Source organism: Mobula birostris, chromosome 29 (assembly GCF_030028105.1).
Source record: "Mobula birostris isolate sMobBir1 chromosome 29, sMobBir1.hap1, whole genome shotgun sequence".
Classification (NCBI taxonomy): Eukaryota; Metazoa; Chordata; class Chondrichthyes; order Myliobatiformes; family Myliobatidae; genus Mobula; species Mobula birostris.
Genome location: NC_092398.1, coordinates 2781918 through 2800049, shown reverse-complemented (window position 1 = coordinate 2800049; position 18132 = coordinate 2781918). Strand labels below are relative to the sequence as shown.

At 46.9% G+C, this 18132-nt stretch overlaps 1 protein-coding gene across 7 annotated transcripts in view; it reads right to left on the bottom strand.

The window, feature by feature from the left end:
* Nucleotides 1–18132, bottom strand: part of LOC140190134 (tyrosine-protein kinase Fyn-like) — a 298385-nt gene that overhangs the window by 67957 nt on the left and 212296 nt on the right. For 3 of the 7 annotated variants that reach the window (XM_072246645.1, XM_072246638.1, XM_072246639.1), the window contains exon 1: nucleotides 14457–14550. The exons of the other annotated variants lie outside the window; for them this stretch is intronic. In XM_072246645.1, coding sequence (XP_072102746.1) covers nucleotides 14457–14535 — 79 coding nt within the window. In that variant the 5' untranslated portion in view covers nucleotides 14536–14550. Of the gene's footprint in view, nucleotides 1–14456; nucleotides 14551–18132 lie in introns of those variants that run through there. 7 annotated transcript variants of the gene reach the window in all.

Genomic DNA, 18132 nt, shown 5'->3' with positions numbered 1-18132 from the left:
TATCGGTGAGAACCAACGTAGATTGAGAGACTGCTTTGTCAAGCACCTTCAGTCCATCTGTCAGAAAAAACGGAATCTCCCAGTGGCCACCCATTTTAATTCTACTTCCCATTCCCATTCCAACATGTCAATCCATGTCCTCCTCTACTGTTGCGATGAGACCACATTCAGGTTGGAGGAGCAGCACCTTATCAGGGTAGCCTCCAACCTGATGGCATGAATATCGATTTCTTGAATTTCTGCTAATGCCCCCCGCTTCACCATTCCCTTCTCCCTCTCTCACCTTATCTCCTTGCCTGCTTCAGGCGCTCCTCCCCCTTTTCTTTCTTCCATGGCCCTCTGTCCTCTCCTATCAGATCCCCCCTTCTCCAGACCTGTATCTCTTTCACCAATTAACATCCCAGCTCTTTACTTCACCCCTCGCCCCCATCCTGGTTTCATCCATCACCTTGTGTTTCTCCCTCTCCACCCTCCCACCTTCTAACTCTGACTCCTCATCTTTTTGCCTCCAGTCCTGATGAAGGGTCTCGGCCCAAAACGTCGACTGTCTATTCATTTCCAGAGATGCTGCCTGACCTGCTGAGCTCCTCCAGCAAGTTGTGTGTGTTGCTGTGGATTTCCAGCGTCTGCAGATTTTCTCACCGATCACCTCTCAGCTTTGTAATTTCCCTCCCCTCCCATTCTCACCTATCTTCCCCCTCACCTGGTCTCACCAATCACCTCCCAGTTTGAACTCCTACCCCTCCCCTCAACCTTCTTATCCTGTTGCCTTTCCCCTTTCCTTCCCAGTCCCAATAAAGGATCTTGGCCCAAAACATCAGCCACTTAATCCTCTCTGCCCGACCTGCTGGGCTCTCCCTGTATTTTGTGTGCGTTACACTTGTTCTCCCTCCGTATTGTGAGCTAACGATTTGGATATCGGACATTTCTTGCTCAGCTCTCCGTCTATAAAGCTGCAGGAGCATGAATGCTATGTATGTAAAATTATTAGATTAGATTAGATTATGAGGACACTCAGTCCTCGTTTATTGTCATTTAGTAATGCATGCATTAAAAAATGATACAATGTTCCTCCAGTATGATATCACAGAAACACAAGACAGACCAAGACTAAAACTGACAAAAACCACATAATTATAACATATAGTTACAACAGTGCAAAGCAATACCGTAATTTGATGAGAGCAGACCACGGGCATGGTAAAAAAAAATCTCGAAGTCCCAATAGCCCCAACATCTCATGCAGACGGTAGAAGGAAGAAACTCTCCCTGCCATTATGCCCCGTGTTCTGAGATAATAAATTCAGTGACTGATGCTCGCACAGGGAGCCGCACAGAGGGGGGAGAGTGGGGTTGGGGGGGGGATTGTTTCTGTGTGACACTTCTCTCTTTCAGTCACTTTTATCCTGTCTGAGCCAACCTCTGCGGCTGCTTTCGGTGAGGTGAAGCTGCCCCCCTTCTCAGCTGATACAACATTCAGACAGTTTCCTGACCACACACAGACTCCTGTCCCGTCCCACGGCTGACCCAGGTGGCTGCAATCAGCCCCTGCTCTGTGGGTTTGGTTAGCAATCCCGTGTAAAACGGCAGCGTAGGAGACTGAAACTACACAGTTATTATCAGCCACAGTCATTCTGAAGCATCCTGAGGTCTGAAGTGGATTTGCAAGAACCTAATGTATTTCTGTTTTTCAGGCCAAGACCCTTCAGCAGTTTATTCACACCCATAGATGCTACCTTGGTTCCTTAAGGTTGTTTTAACCAGAGTGGGACTCGACACAAGCTGCCACTACCTGTTAAATGTTCCCAATGGTGTGTGCCTCAACTAGCCTCTGACAACCAAGTCCAGCTCCTGGTCTTCACCTGTAGCTTAGCTACTAAGCCCGGCAGAACTGTTTCTACTGAGAACGGGAAAGGGCGGGTTACTGGTGTCTTAAAGCCGGTAGTTTTCGGCAGATGGGGCTTGTCAGCCATGGTTAGCAGCTCATCTAGGAGAAGGAAAACTCTGACCTCAAACCTCCGCTGCCTTGCAGCTGCACCCACTGATGGGGAAGGTTTCGGGAATAAACCCTGAGAGAAAATTCCGAAGCTGTAGTCCGTAAGGCAGTCCTACATTGAGTTCAACGCTGACTGTCAACTCCTACGACATGACAGGGGTGCCAAACCATATCGGTCTCTGCCGTTCCTTTGCATTCATCAGCTGCGTGGAGAGATGGAGCGTCCTACATGGGCAACAGCTTGTTCTCCCTATCGTACTGCCCTGGCTTGTGTATCTAGACAGAGAGGATGCAACATCCATGGTCGACCCTGACCGACGGAGGCCTCAAGATGCTGTCCAGCTTGCTGAGGTCCTCCTGCGCTCTGTGTGTGTTCTTCAAAATTTCCAACACCTGCAGAATCTCTGGTGATAGAGTATCGCTAGTTGTGGAGTGTTTCTGCTGTGTTCTTTCTCTCCAGTAACTCAGAAATCCAAGGTATACGAGAAATGATTTACACTGCGGTATAGCAGGGCACCACAGTTAACACAACGCTTTACAGTACCCGCGACCCGGGTTCGATTCCCACTGCTGCCTGTAAGGAGTTTGTACGTTCTCCCCGTGACCGCGTGGGTTTCCTCCGGGTGCTCTGGTTTCCTCCCACAGTCCAAAGATGTACCAGTTGGTAGGTTAATTGGTCATTGTAAATTGCCCCGTGTTTTGGCCAGGAGTTAAATCGGGGGATTGCTGAGTGACACGGCTCAAAGAGCTGGAAGGTCCCAATCCGCTCTGTATCTCAATAAATAAATAAATGAAAGTTTAGGTAAGCCCGCTGTTCAAAGACAATGGCGATATTTTCATTGCTACCTCAGCCGTGCTCAGTTTTCTGATGTGCAAGGGAGCCGCAACAACCTATTTCAGTCCAAGCCCCGTTGGCAGATGTCTCGGTCATGTGAGCCTTGGTGGAGTTATTGAAAGACTTGCAGTCATCCTGAAGCATCTTGAGGTCTGAAATAGATTTGCAACAACTAAGCATGTTTTTCTGTTTTTAGGCTGAGATCCTTCATCAGTTTATCCGCTCCACAGAAGCTGCCTGACTTGCTGAGGTCCTCCAGCACTCTGTGTTGTTAAAGATTTCCAGCTTCTGCAGAATCTCTTGAGTTAACGTATTGCTATTTACGGAGTATTTTGCGGTGTTCTATTTTTCCATCACTCAGAAGTGCAAGGTCTATGAGAATTACAGTACCACTGAAGGACCAGAATAGGACTTTCTGGAAGGAACAGTCCGCTGTGAGGTTGGGTCACTGATCGGAAACACAAACGCGGTTTCCGATCTGCTGAGTGCTCTCCGTGCTCTGCTTCTGCCGTTCTTCTTGATACCCATACACTGCTACGTCTCCTTCAGGAAGGCCGACCTTGAAGAAGTTCTCTACTCTCCGCCCGGACGTCCATTCGTCCCTTTTGCTCTGCTCACTCTCGCGGGCTTCTGTCTCCCTTCCGCACTTCCGTAATGATGGATGCTGCCTTCTTTGGGCATTGCCTTTAGGAAGACGTCCTCGCTGGTGGTGAGTGTTGTGCTGTGATGGAGCTGGCTGAGCTCACAGCGCTCTGCGGCCTTTCGCAATCCTGTGTGTTTGAGCCTCCAAACAGAATGCGGGGCAGGTCAAAGTTCAAAGTGCACAACCCTGAGATTCATTTCCTTACACGCACCCACAGGAAAATCAATCAATAAGTAAATAGATCTATGAAAAAGACACACGCACGGAGCCAGTTCAGCACTGAGCCTTTCTGTGTTCTGCTTCTTCAGTTCTTCATAATCTTCATTTGTCGTTGATTATAAAACTCCAGTTAGGCCGCATCTGGAGTACGCCCCAATAACGCAATCCGTTTCCAAAAACCGATGCACTGCATATCACATTCACAGCGAACAGAGAAACTCCACGGGTCCTGATGTTTTATGTGTTAAATTTGTTCTTATTAAAGACAAACTTGGCATGGGTAAACGCTAGAACATTTTATTACTGAGTTATTGTTCAACACTGAGCGTGTGCGATCAGCTCATCATCGAAGTTTCCAGTTCTGGGTGAACCGCCCACAGTGCCCACCGGGAACTGAAGTTCTTTATTACGCAGAAATAACACAGTATGTTCATAACTCTGTGAGAATCAGCTGCCTATTTTCAAATCCCAGGTACAATTTGACCAAATGTGAACCGAGTCAATATGTTGTGAAGTATGGTTAGACCACACACAGAATATCGTGTTCAGTTCTGGTCACCTCGTTATAGGAAGGATGTGGAAGCTTTCGAGAGGGTGCAGAGGAGATTTACCAGGGTGCTGCCCGGACTAGGCAGCAGGTCTTATGAGGAAAGGTTGGGAGATCTCGGGCTTTTCTCTTTGGAGTGAAGGAGGATGGGAGGTAACTTGATGGAGGCGTACGAGATGATAAGAGGCATAGATAGAGTGAACAGCCAGAGACTTTTTCCCAAGGGTGGAAGTGGCTAATACGAAAGGTATAATTTTAAGGTGATTGGAGGAAAGTATGAGGGGGATGTCAGGTAGGTTTATTTACACAGAGAGTGGTAGGTGCATTGAATATCTGTCAGATAGATTAGAGACGTTTAAAAGGTTCTCAGCACATAGATGAATGAAAAGTGAAGGACTACGTGAGACGAAAGGGTTAGATTTATCTTAGAGTATGTTAAAAGGTGGGCACCATATTATGGGCCGAAGGGCCTGTACTGTGCTGCACTGTTCTATGTTCTATGGTATTGAAGAACAGGCTGGATTGGACAGAGCAGCACATTTGGAGCAGATCCGTTCGTTATGTGCCATGTCATATGATGTGGGTGATCACGGTCTTCCCATGACCATGATCGTTCTTGGCAAATTTTTCTACAGAAGTGGTTTGCCATTGCCTTCTTCTGGGCAGTGTCTTTACAAGACGGGTGACCCTAGCCATTATCAATACTCTCCAGAGATTGTCTGCCCAGCATCAGTGGTCACATAACCAGGACTTGTGATGTGCACCAGCTGCTCGTATGACCACCCGCCACCTGCTCCCATGGCTTCATGTGACCCTGATCGGGGGGCTAAGCAGGTGCTACACCTTGCCCAAGGGTGACCTGCAGGCTAGTGGGGGTAAGGAGCACCTTACACCTCCTTTGGTAGAGATGTATCTCCAACCCGCCATCCATTGGAGCACACGGTCCTTCTAATGACGTGTATGGATCATATTCAACCTGCAGGGGTGGGGTAACAGGAGGCAGGCTGACTGAGACACTTTACTTACAAGATTGATAGTTCAGCCAATCTCCTTCAACAATCCTGACGACTTGTCATTGAACTTTGGGCAGATGGAAAGTTTTGCCAAAGGCTTGTGATTTCTCCATATTTCATAAAATCAAATGCCAGGTGTGGTTTGGTAGCACCAGCGATCAGCAATTGGGCTTTGGAGCCAGCCACAGTGTGTAAGGAGTTTGTACGTTCTCTCTATGACCATGTGGGTTTCCTCCCACATTCTATAGATCTACAACTCTCGATGCCTATGGCACATCATAAAATCATTAAGGACCCATCCCATCCCAGACACTGTCTGTTCAATCTCCTGCCATCTGGTAGGAGATACAGAAACATCTCAGCCAAGACAGTAAGACTGAAAAACAGCTTCTTCCCGAGGGCTGTTGTGCAGCTGAATAATGCTACACCCCAGCTTGCCAGTGACCTTTGAGTGTTATGGACTGTCAAAGTCACCTGTTGCATGTAAATATGGGATTATTTTTTAATTAAGCTGTACTGCATGCTTTGTAAATATCAGTTTTGCACGGACTGGAGTAGCACCACGTTCTCATTGTCTTGAGCAATGACAATAAAGTTCTATGAGAACATAGAACATAGAATAGTACAGCACAGTACAGGCCCTTCAGCCCACAATGTTGTGCCGACCCTCAAACCCTGCCTCCCATATAACCCCCCCCCCACTTTAAATAACTCCATATACCTGTCTAGTAGTCTCTTAAACTTCACGAGTGTATCTGCCTCCACCACTGACTCAGGCAGTGCATTCGACACACCAACCACTCTCTGAGTAAAAAATCTTCCTCTAATATCCCCCTTGAACTTCCCACCCCTTACCTTAAAGCCATGTCCTCTTGTATTGAGCAGTGGTGCCCTGGGGAAGAGGCACTGGCTATCCACTCTATCTATTCCTCTTATTATCTTGTATACCTCTATCATGTCTCCTCTCATCCTCCTCCTCTCCAAAGAGTAAAGCCCTAGCTCCCTTAATCTCTGATCATAATGCATACTCTCTGAACCAGGCAGCATCCTGGTAAATCTCCTCTGTACCCTTTCCAATGCTTCCACATCCTTCCTATAGTGAGGTGACCAGAACTGGACACAATACTCCTAGCGTGGCCTAACCAGAGTTTTATAGAGCTGCATCATTACATCGCGACTCTTAAACTCTATCCCTCGACTTATGAAAACTAACACCCCATAAGCTTTCTTAACTACCCTATCCACCTGTGAGGCAACTTTCAGGGATCTGTGGACATGTACCCCGAGATCCCTCTGCTCCTCCACACTACCAAGTATCCTGCCATTTACTTTGTACTCTGCCTTGGAGTCTAGAAATATGGTTAGGGTTAACAGGTTGTGGGCATGCCACCTGGTCACCAGCAGCAGGACACACTCAACACCTCACACACCATGATGCAAATGAAGTACTTCACTCTAGGTTTCGATGTTCCGCTGTACCAGTGAAAAATAAAGTCAATCTTTAAATCTCTCTTTAACTATAACCCAACCTGTGCAGGGCAGGAATTAGCCCTGTGCTGGGTTGAGTCAGGTTTTGACCTGCTCAGATCTCCGAATTGAGACCCCAGTTGAGTGTTCAGCACCGTCTGCCAGCCTCTCGCTCGCTGCCGCCGGAGAAGGTGTCTGCGTGTGACGCCTCTCTCTCCCTCTCGCCCGCCGCTCCTGAGGGAAGGGCCCTGCATTCGAATGCTCTCCCCCTCTCTCTCTTTCACACTCTCTCCCTTGATGCTGTCAGAGGATGGTCCCAAAGTTCTGGGCCTGCGGTTTGTGGATTGAACTACTCACGTTATTGTTTCTGGTTTATTTTTTCCTGTTGCTATTCTGTGCGACTTGAATCGGGGCGGCCTGCAAGTAATGAACACTGAGCTGAACTGAGTATGCCTGCACCCTCTCGATTTGTGTTTTATAATCTGTCTTTTCACTCGTTCTTACTTGTTTACGTTTACCCAATTTGTTTTTTCTTGCATGGGGGTGGGGTTTGATGTTCTTGTTGCTGGTTACGCAAACATTTTTTTTTGCACTGGGGAGGGTTTTTTCTTTGAAGGGGCTCCATGGTTTTCTTTGTTTCGTGGCTGTCTGTGAAGAAGACGAATCTCAGATTGTATACTATGTACACACTTTGATAATAAACATCCTTTGAACCCTTTGAGGGCAGGTCGTTATTTCGGAGTTTAATCCCCGCTCAGCCACTGAGTGTGCAATTCAGCATCGTCGGCGCACCTGAAGTTCCCATCTGGCGTGGGATAAGATTTTGCGGGAAGATTAATCAGCCGTGAGAGGATTCGAGCTTCGTGAGGGAGCCAGCTCTTCGCGATCCTCACCTTGGGACCCGGCCATTTAATTGAAAGCTCCGTTACCTCAGCAAGTGTTCACATAGAACGGACAAAATCAGAGCAGAGAAATCCCGCCTTCAGATTCAGAACCAGGTTTAATATCACTGGCACAGGTAATGAGGTCTGTTGTCTTTGCGGCAGCAGTACAATGCAATACATAAATAATTACGGTAAATATATATATACTAAATAGTTAAATGTAGTGCGAAGATGGAAATAAAAAATTAGTGAGGTGGTGTTCACGGGTTCAATGTCCACTCAGAAGTGCGATGGCAGAGGGGAAGAAGCTGTTCCTGAATCCAGAAATTTTCTGGAATTTCGAAGACCTAATGATTGCAGCTCTGAATGAACTCGATAAGTGAGCAACTGTGGAAGGGAATTCCGACACTTGCTGAGGAAATTCCCGTTGTTCCGGGTCATTGCGCGTCAGATCCTTGCCACCGAGCTGCGTCTTTCAGTCGCAACCCTGCTGCTGCTGTGTGACCACTTTCTCATTATGGACATCAGACATTGTCAGTTTAATTAAGCCTTCCTGCAGATCACAGAATGTCAGCAAAATATCGTTTGTTTTCGCTTTCAGCAGTTGCTCTACTTTTCATAATAGGAATCACAGAAAAAGGCCCATCGGCCCATCTGCTCCATGCCTGCCAAAATCTCCATCTAACCGAGTCCTGTCTGCCCACATCCCTCTAAACCTTTCCCAACCTTTATAATACCTATCATGGACCCCTACCATTAGGGTGGCAGTGTGGAGATACATCTCTACCAAAGGAGGTGGAAGGTGCTCCTTCCCTCCACTAGGTCACCCTTGGGCGAGGTGTAGCACATACTTACCCCCAGATCAGGGTCATGTGAAGTCATGGGAGCAGGTGGTGGATGGTCGTAAGAGCAGCTGGTGCATATCACAAGTCCTGGTTATGCAACCACGGATGTAGTGGTCACATAAGCATAGCTTTTGCATGGTAGGGGAGTTAAGGGTTATGAGGAAAAGGCTGGCAGATGGAGATGAGTCCATGGCCAGGTCAGCCATGATCTTATTGAATGGCAGAGCAGGCTCGATGAGCCAGATGGCTGACTACTGCTCCTATTTCTTATAACACCAGGCAGACAATCTCTGAAGAGTATTGATAGTGGCTGGGGTCCCTTGTCTTGTAAAGACACTGCCCAGAAGAAGGCAATGGCAAACCACTTTTGTGGAAAAATTTGCCAAGGACAATCATGGTGAAAGACTATTATCGCCCATGTCATATGACACAGCACATATTGATGATGTCATACGACATGGTACATATTGATCATTGACTATAGAGAATAACTTAAATTTGTAAAGAGCAATCCGAATCGGAATCGGGATTATTATCCATGACGTAAACTGTGAAATTTGCTGTTTTGCAGCAGAGGTACAGTGCAACACAAAATAAAACTACAAATTAAAATAAGAAATAGATTCACAGTACTGCGCAAAATCTTAGGCAAAATCACGGTACGTAGCGAGGGTGCCGAAGATTTTTGCACAGCCATTGTGGAGTGGAGGCAGGTTTGTAAATCTGACGGCAGCAAAGGACGTCGGGAACGGTGAGGGTGGAGCGCCACGGGAGGGGTGCGGGACGGGTGGCAGAGGAGTACCAGTGGCAGGGTCGGGGCGGGAGGTAGCACGGGTGCAGACACACCCAGCCCTGAGACACCTGGCAAGGTCATTTGTTTCCAAACAGTTGGTTTATTGATCATTACAGAATGTCTCTCTGGTGCTTCCCACTCCCTTCCCTCTCCCTTCCCCTTTTCCCAACCATGATTCCCCTCTCCCTGCCCCCTTCCCACTCTCAGTCCATAATACAGACCCATATCAGAATCAGGTTTATCATCACTCACATACGTCATGAAATTTGATTTTTTTTGTGGCAGCAGTACAGCGTAATGCATAAAATTACTACAGTACTGTGTAAAAGTCTGAGGCAACCCAGCTATATAAATGTGCCTGAGACTTTTTGCACAGTACTATACACGCTTCCCCTACTGTAAAAAGTTCAGACACCCCAGAGTTCCTGGGATACTGTAAGAATCTAATCCTAATACTTTGTCATCCAATCCTTGGTCATGCAACAGACAGTGTCCCTGTTTCATCTGCCGAATATTTTCCTTGTATTAAATTATTATCCGACACTTTGATGTAAAGCCAGTAACGTGTGGTAGGATTCATCCCTCCTGGCAGCAGAGGCAGGGATTTACGTAATGCGGAATTACGTTCTCAACCCATCCTCGTAAAGCGCGATCTCTAGTCCCGGTGGCCCGCTGGTCAGCAACAAAGAACTCCCTCTCAGAGACGTCCAGTGAGCTGGATCCATTTTAGCTGGGCCCTCTTTGCTCTTGCTCTCCCTGAAGTCACAGATTATCTGCCACTTGTGTTGAAATTTCAGCCTCAGCTATTTTTGGACCTGTGGCCTGCACGCCAGTAATTTACTCAGACAAGTGTAGCATCACTGTCTGACACCCAGGTGCAAACCACTTCCAACAGATAGCGCAAGACGCCTGCCACGCAGAGGAACCAGCTGCATCTGCCTGCGTGACAACGAGGAGAGCTACGGCACAGTGACCCAGACCAGGATCAGGCTGAGACCCGGTATGGAACCTCGCTGCTCTCCCTCACTCTTTATCCGTGGCCTGGCCCGGAGATGGGAGCTTCAACTGTACAAGCATGGTGTCCCCACCACAGTCCAAAGACGTATGGGTTCAGTTTAGTGAACTGTGGGCATGCTATCTGGGCATACACTTTCCAGCACTTTCCTTGCTGACTTGATTTGATACAAACAATGCATTTCACTGCACAGGTGAAAATAACGCTAATTGAATCTCATCAGCGTTTACCAATAAATGAAAGTTTGGAATTAAAAGCCTGCAGCCACTTTCATCAGATTTGTCAAAGCATCTTCTACGGCCTTCGATCCAAAGATTCAAAGTACATTTATTATCAAAGTGTGTGTATGCAAGAAACAACCCTGAGATTCATCTTCATCACAGACAGCCACAAAACAAAGAAAACTATGGTCCCCGTTCAAAGAAGAAACATCAACCCTGCCCTCACACAAAAAGAACACATCATGCAAAAGGTAACTGGAATGTTTACCACCCCCCCACTCGCGTAAAAATATGTTTGACATAAATCGGTTCAAATGTATCAGAAAAGTAAAAGGCGGAAATGGCAGCAAGAACATCAACACCCTCCATGCGCAAACAAACAAATGGCGCTCGTGACAACCACATCAAACCCGCCACCACCACCATGCGCAAAAAACACGTCACGCAAACGGCAACAAGAACATAAACCCCACCCTCGTGCAAAATCCAATCGCGCGAACGGCAACAGGAAAAGACGAGCAAAATCACAGAATACAAAACACAAAATTGAACAGTCCACATTCAGTTCAGCTCAGTGTTCATTATCTGCAGGCCGCCCCAATCCAAAGTCGCCCAAAGCAGCAACAGAAAAAGGAGTGACGAGAAACCAGAGACACATCATAATGTGAACGACAGTCCAATCCACAAACCGCATCGATTAAACCTTGCTCCAGCACCAACCTCCAACAGCATCAAGGGAAGAGAGAGACCATTCAAACACCGGGGCCCTTCCCTCGGGAGAGTGAGTGAGAGGCAGAGGGAAAGACCATCACGCACAGCCTCCTTCCTCCTGCTGCAGCAAGCGACCGCCACAACTTGCGCAGAATCATACGGTTAAACAACACAAATACAGCCCCGTCACGAACAAGAGAAAATCTGCTGATGCTGTTAATCCCAGCAACACGGGCACAATGCTGGAGGAACTCAGCAGGCCAGGCAGCATCTATGGAAAAGAGCACAGTCATGATGAATGGTCTCGGCACGAAACGTCGACTGTTTACTCTGTTCTATAGATGCTGCCTGACCTGCTGAGTTCCTCCAGCATTTTGTGTGTGTTGCTCAGATACAGCCCGACCTGATTGTAATGAGCTCTGCTGGCCTGTGTGTGGAGCCAGAGAGTAATGGGTGCCAAGGCTTCTGGAGCATCTCAATTGATTAATCGTAGATTAGCGAGTACCATTAATACCTGGTGCTTTCCGCTTAATCTTGTAAGTTTATTTTGGCTGGCTTGGGGATTCCACATTCTGGTGTTATTTAAGTGGATACCCAATTAGCACTTATTGCGGGGTCATAGCTTTGAGAATGTTATATCTCGCGGTATCGCTTGGATGACCCACCAGTGTTTTGTTGTAACTATTATGATTAAACCCTCCCTACATGGCAGTCCATCTTTCCTTGGCACTTGGGTTCGGGCTTTGCCAGCGCACATCGTGACACCTCACCATGTTGACCATGGTATCCTCCTGAAATACTCCCAATGGTCTCCCATTGTTAGAGTAGATGTGGAGAGGACATCTCCATCAGTGGGTGAGTCAAAGACCAGAGAACACAGCTCAGAGTACAAGGACAAACAAGAGGGAATCTGTAGATGCTGGAAATCCAAGCAAAACACACAAAATACTTATCTCCTCGCCTGCCCATCATCTCCCACTGGTGCTCCTTCCCCCTTTTCTTTCTTCCATGGCCTTCTGTCCTCTCCTATTTGATTCCCCCTTCTCCAGCCCTGTATCTCTTTCACCAATCAACTTCCCAGCTCTTTACTTCACCCCTCCCCTCCCGCTGACACCTATCACCTTGTGTTTCTCTCTCCCCTCCGCCCACCTTTTAAATCTATCCTCATCTTTTCTTCTCCAGTCCTGTGGAAGTGACTTAGCCCAGAACATCAACTGTACATAGATGCTGCCTGTCCTGCTGAGTTCCCCCAGAATTTTGTGTGTGGCTCAGAATACGAGGACAGACTGGAGATGCAGAGGGATTTCTTTAGCCAGAGAGTGGTGAATCTGTGGAATTCGTTGCCACAGGCAGCTGTGGAGGCCAAGTCATTGGGTATATTTAAGCAGAGGTTGCCAGGTTCTTGAGTAGTCGGGACATCAAAGGTTATGGGGAGAAGGCAGGAGAATGGGGCCGAGAGAGAAAATAAATCCGCCATGATCAAATGGTGGAGCAGACTCGATGGGCTGAATGGTCTAATTCTGCTCTTACATCTTCTAGTCTAATGGCCTTGTTTCATTTGACTCTACAACTTTCCTACCCATATACTTGTCCAAAAGTCTTTAAATATTCTAATTGTATTGATAATGGCTGGGGTCACCCATCTTGTAAAGACACTGCCCAGAAGAAGGCAATGGCAAACCACTTCTGTAGAAAAATTTGCCAAAAACAATCATGGTCATGGGAAGACCACGATCACCCACATCATACAAAACGGCAAGTAGCAATCCAATGAATGAACCCACGTCTACCACTTCCTCTGGCAGCCCCCTCCATACTCCAATCATCCTCTGAGTGGAGGAAGTCAGGTCCCTTCTGATTCCAGTTTCAGAATACCCCACCCAGGGAAAAAGACTGTGATCATCCATCTTATAAATCCAATGAATTTGCAGCACCTGCAGATTCTCTCTTGTTTATAAATCCAATAATGATTTGGTTAGCCTCTGTAACGTCACCCCCCAGCCTCCTCTGTCCCAGGACACAGATGATAGAATGGTCAGCACAAGAACAGTCCCTTCAGCCCGTCATCCCTGTGCTGACCAATTAAAAATTTTAAGCAAAGCTGCTTAGACCATTAGACCGTCCTGGTGAAGGGTCTGGGCCCGAAGCGTCAACTGTACTCTTTTCCATAGATGCTGCCTGGCCTGCTGAGTTCCTCCAGCATGTTGTCTGTGTTGCTTGGATTTCCAGCATCTGTAGTTTCTCTTGTTTGTGATTAGACCATAAGATATAGGAGCAGAATTAGGCCATTCAGCCCATCAAGTTTGCTTCACTATTTCATCATGGCTGATCCATTTTCCTCTCAGCCCCAGTCTCCTGCCTTCTCCCCGTTTCACTTCATACACTTCTTTAGGAGTTTGAAGAGATCTGGCATGTCGACAAATACACTCAAAAACTTCTATAATTGTACCATGGAGAGCATTCTGACAGGCTGCATCACTGTCTGGTATGGAGGGACTACTGCACAGGACCGAAAGAAGCTGCGGAGGGTTGTAGATCTAGTCAGCTCCATCTTGGGTACTAGCCTACAAAGTACCCAGGACATCTTTAGGGAGCGATGTTTCAGAAAGGCAGCGTTCATTATTAAGGACCTCCAGCACCCAGGGCATGCCCTTTTCTCACTGTTACCATCAGGGAGGAGGTACAGAAGCCTGAAGGCACACACTCAGCGATTCAGGAACAGCTTCTTCCCCTCTGACATCCGATTCCTAAATAGACATTGAAGCTTTGGACACTACCTCACTTTTTAAAAAAAAATTTACAGTATTTCTGTTTTTGCACATTTTTAAAATCTATTTAATATATGTAATTGACTTGTTTATTTATGTTTATGTTTATGTTTTATTTTATTCATTTTTTTTCCCTCTCTGCTAGATTATGTATTATAAATTTCACGTCACATGCTGGTGATAATAAGCCTGATTCTGATGCCCTCAGGAACCTATGAACTTCTGGCTTAAATATACCCAATGGCTTGCCCTCCACAGCCTCATGCGGCAGAGAAGTCCACTTATTCACCAGTAATTGGCTAAAGAAATTCCTCCTCATCTCCACACTAACAGGATACCCTCTATTCTGAGGCTGTGTCCTCTGCTCCTAGACTCTCTCACCACAGGAAACATCCTCTCCACGTCCACTCTATCGAGGCCTTTCAACATTCGATAGGTTTCAGTGAGGTCAGTCCTTAATAAAGCATTAACTTACAGCCACTCGAGTGTTTGTACTTACCTTCAGTGAAGCAGTACTGGATGCAGAATGAGCTACAGCAATCTCTTGTGAAACTTAACTTTCCAGATGACTCAACCATTGTCAAATTTATTCTTATTTCCTTTCCTGGATGACAAACAGTTGCGACTACAACTCCTCCCTCCTACTCACATCACCGCAGTTTGAGGCAGCTCTGACTCTCTCCCCTCCACGTCAGGCAGGTTTGTTCATCAGCGTGTGGGAGCAGAAAGTTGTCACGAGAGAGAGAGAGAGAGGGACGGACAGACAGAAAGAGAGAGAGGGAGCGAGCAAGGGATAGAGAGATGGAGAGACAGAAAGAGAGAGAGAGAGAGAGAGACAGAAAGAGAGAGAGGGAGAGAGCAAGGGAGAGAGAGACGGACAGACAGAAAGAGAGACAGAGAGAGAGAGAGAGAGAGAGGGAGAGAGATCTTCAAGACTTTTTGTGCTAAATCAGAGAAGGTGGACAGCAGTGGAACTTATTGCTTATTTCTGATTGCCCTTGGATTAAACAGTCTGCTGTGCAGCTTTGAAGGAAAGGAAAGAGTTAAACACATTCTCGAGTCACCAGCTGCCTGAACAGAAATGGACAAAATATCTTTCCACAGCAGGCCTTCGGTGAATCAGATGGAGTTTTCAAAAGTTCATTTAATATCTGAGAATGCATACAGTACACACACACACACAAAATGCTGGAGGAACTCAGCAAGCCAGCAGCATCCGTGGAAAAGAGTACAGTCAATGTTTCAGGCCGAGACCCTTCATCAGGACTGGAGAGGAAGGGGAGGTGTCAGAATGGGAAGGTGGTGGGAGGAGAGGAAGACGTACAAGGTGGTAGGTGATGGGTGAAACCAGGAGAAGGAGAGGGGCTGAAGTAAAGAGCTGGGAAGTTGATTAGTAAAAGAGATAAAGGGCTGGAGGATGGGGAATCTGATAGGAGAGGACAGAAGACGATGGAAGAAAGGGAAGGGGGAGGAGATTGGTAGGTAGGGAGATAAGGTGAGAGAGGGAAACAGGAATGGGAATGGTGATGGAGAGTGGGGGCCAAAAACCAGAAGTTAGAGAAGTCGATGTTCATGCCATCAAGTTAAGGGCTACACAGGTGGATTGCAACGTGCTGTTCCTCCAGCACGAGCGTGGCGTCATCGAGGAGGCCATAGACTGACATGTCGGAATGGAATGCAAAGTAGAATTGAAATGCGTGACCACCGGGAGTTCCTGCTTGTTCTGGGGGAAGGAACAAAGGTGCTCAGTGAAACAACCGGAAATTCGTAGTCTTCACAGTTGAAAATTTGGCTGCGTGGTGTAATAACAACAACCTCTCACTCAATATCAACAAGACCAAGGAACTGATTGTAGACTTCAGGAGAGGGAAACCAGAGGTCCGTGAAACAGTAATCATCGGAGGATCGGAGGTGGAGAGGGTCAGTAACTTTAAATTCCTGGGTGTCTCTATCTCAGAGGACCTGTCCTGGACCCATCATATAAATATAATGGCAAAGAAAGCACGACAGCAACCTCTACTTCCTCAGGAATTTAATATTTAATATTTGTAATCCAGGGAGTGTGAAGCACAGAATCAAATATCGCTGTGATGATTGTACATTCTAGTACCAACTGTTTGGTGACAATAAAGTATAAAGGAGTCTGCGGAGATTTGGCATGTCATCAAGAATCTCGGGAAACTTCTATAGATGTGTGGTGATGATTGTGCTGACTGGCTGCATCACAGCCTGGAATGGGAACACCAATGCCTTTCAGAAGAAAATCCTACAAAAGCTAGTGGATTCGGCCCAGTACATAACAGGTAAAACCCTCCCAACTATTGAGCACATCTGCACGAAACACTGTCGTAGGAAATCAGCATCCATCATCAGAGATCCCCACCACCGAGGCCATGCTCTTTTCTCAGGTAGAAGGTACAGGAGCCTCAGGACCCACACCATCATGTTCAAGAACAGTTGCCACCCCTCACCCATCAGGCCGTTGAAGAAAAGGGGAAAGCGACACTCATTTAAGGACTCTTTCATCTTGCTATTTATTTATATCTGTATTTGCACAGTTTGTTTACAGTTTCTGATGTTTACAGTTTACAGTTACTGTTCTATAGATTTGCTGAGTATGTCCACAGAAAAAGAATCTCAGGGTTGTATGTGGTGACATGTATGTACTCTGATAATCAATTTTACTTTGAACTTTGAACCTCCACGAAACAAGAAACCCTAGAGAGTGGTCAGCAGAGCCCCAAAGCCCCCGCTCGCCCTTCCCTTCATGCAAGTTTTACAACAACCCACGGTCACCCGTGTAGAACTGAGTGTCTGTCACAGATTTAGTTCAGTAACTGCTCTTAAATTCTGAGCTACCAAGATAGGACTGGAACTTATGAGTCCTCAAGTCCTGTAACAAAACCACATCCCTGAAGCGTGAGAGATTTGTTTTCTGAAGTCAATGAGAGGAAAAGAACATTTCCTGTTTTTGGGTTTTGTTCCTCCTGAACAGGCAGTAGCACACCCAGAGACGAACAAGTCAGATAAGCAAACCTTCTCAACCTCGGTGACTATCCAGCAACTGACTGAAGACCAGTTTCCAATATAGTATCGACCCAGCTGGGGAGCATCCGTCGTATCCCCCGCTCCCAGCTCTCTGGTCACCGTCGAGGGGTGGGAAATTGCTTCACCGTCAGAGGTGCCTTCACAATGAAACTGTTACAATTGTAGAGGATCACAGAATCATAGCATATTCATAATGTGTATTTGTTCAGCCAAGGGGATGCATTTAAGCGGAGAGAGGGTCAGCTCAAAGGAGAGGCGTGGGGCAGTTCAATTTTAACAGAGAGTGGCGCGTTCCTGGAATGCACTGCCTGGGCTGGCGGCAGAGTCGGATATGACAGGGGCATTCAAAGCTCAAAGTAAGTACTCAATATCCGATGTTTTCCTGACTTCAATTCAAGTTCAATTATCGTTTAACCATACACAAATACTCACGAACACAGCCAAACAGGACAGCGTTACTGTGACGAGAGGCCCTGACGAGGATGGTCTGGACCCACATGTTGGAGTGTCTTAATCAAGGATCGAGACACAGTGTCAAACTGGATTGAGAACTGAGCACGAAACAAACACTGGACGATATTACTCGTGGACTTATGATTCAGCACCAAAGCTTTAAATATTTACTTCTCGGTGCCAAAACCATAATTGCCGATAAGCGGGACTGTCCAGAAATCTTAAATGGGCTGCATCAGCTATCCATAGCTTCCTATAGTGAGTTAGCCTGTCTAAGTCCCGGAAGCTGGCTTGCTTGGGAGCATCTTGTAACAATTACTCTGGGGTCAAGGGGCAAAACACAGTACCAACAGTCACACACAGCACAAAACACAGGCAAGATAGCAAGCGCAAATGGTATCACAATCACACAATAAAAGAGTCCAAATCTCGCGCCATTGAACACTGGGCAGGGAGCACCGACTCCAGACTGGACGCCATGCCACACCGCCCCCGCCAGCCCTCCCCCTGCCACTGTCAGCACCGCAGCCTGAGGCCCAGTCCCCCGCACATACAAGACACGTTTAGAGTATCAGCAAAATATAACAATGCAGCATATACATGCTTAGCAATTATCTCACAGTAGGTGTTGCTAATTAGTAATCAGCCTTCACGTTTCCATAAGACACAGGAGC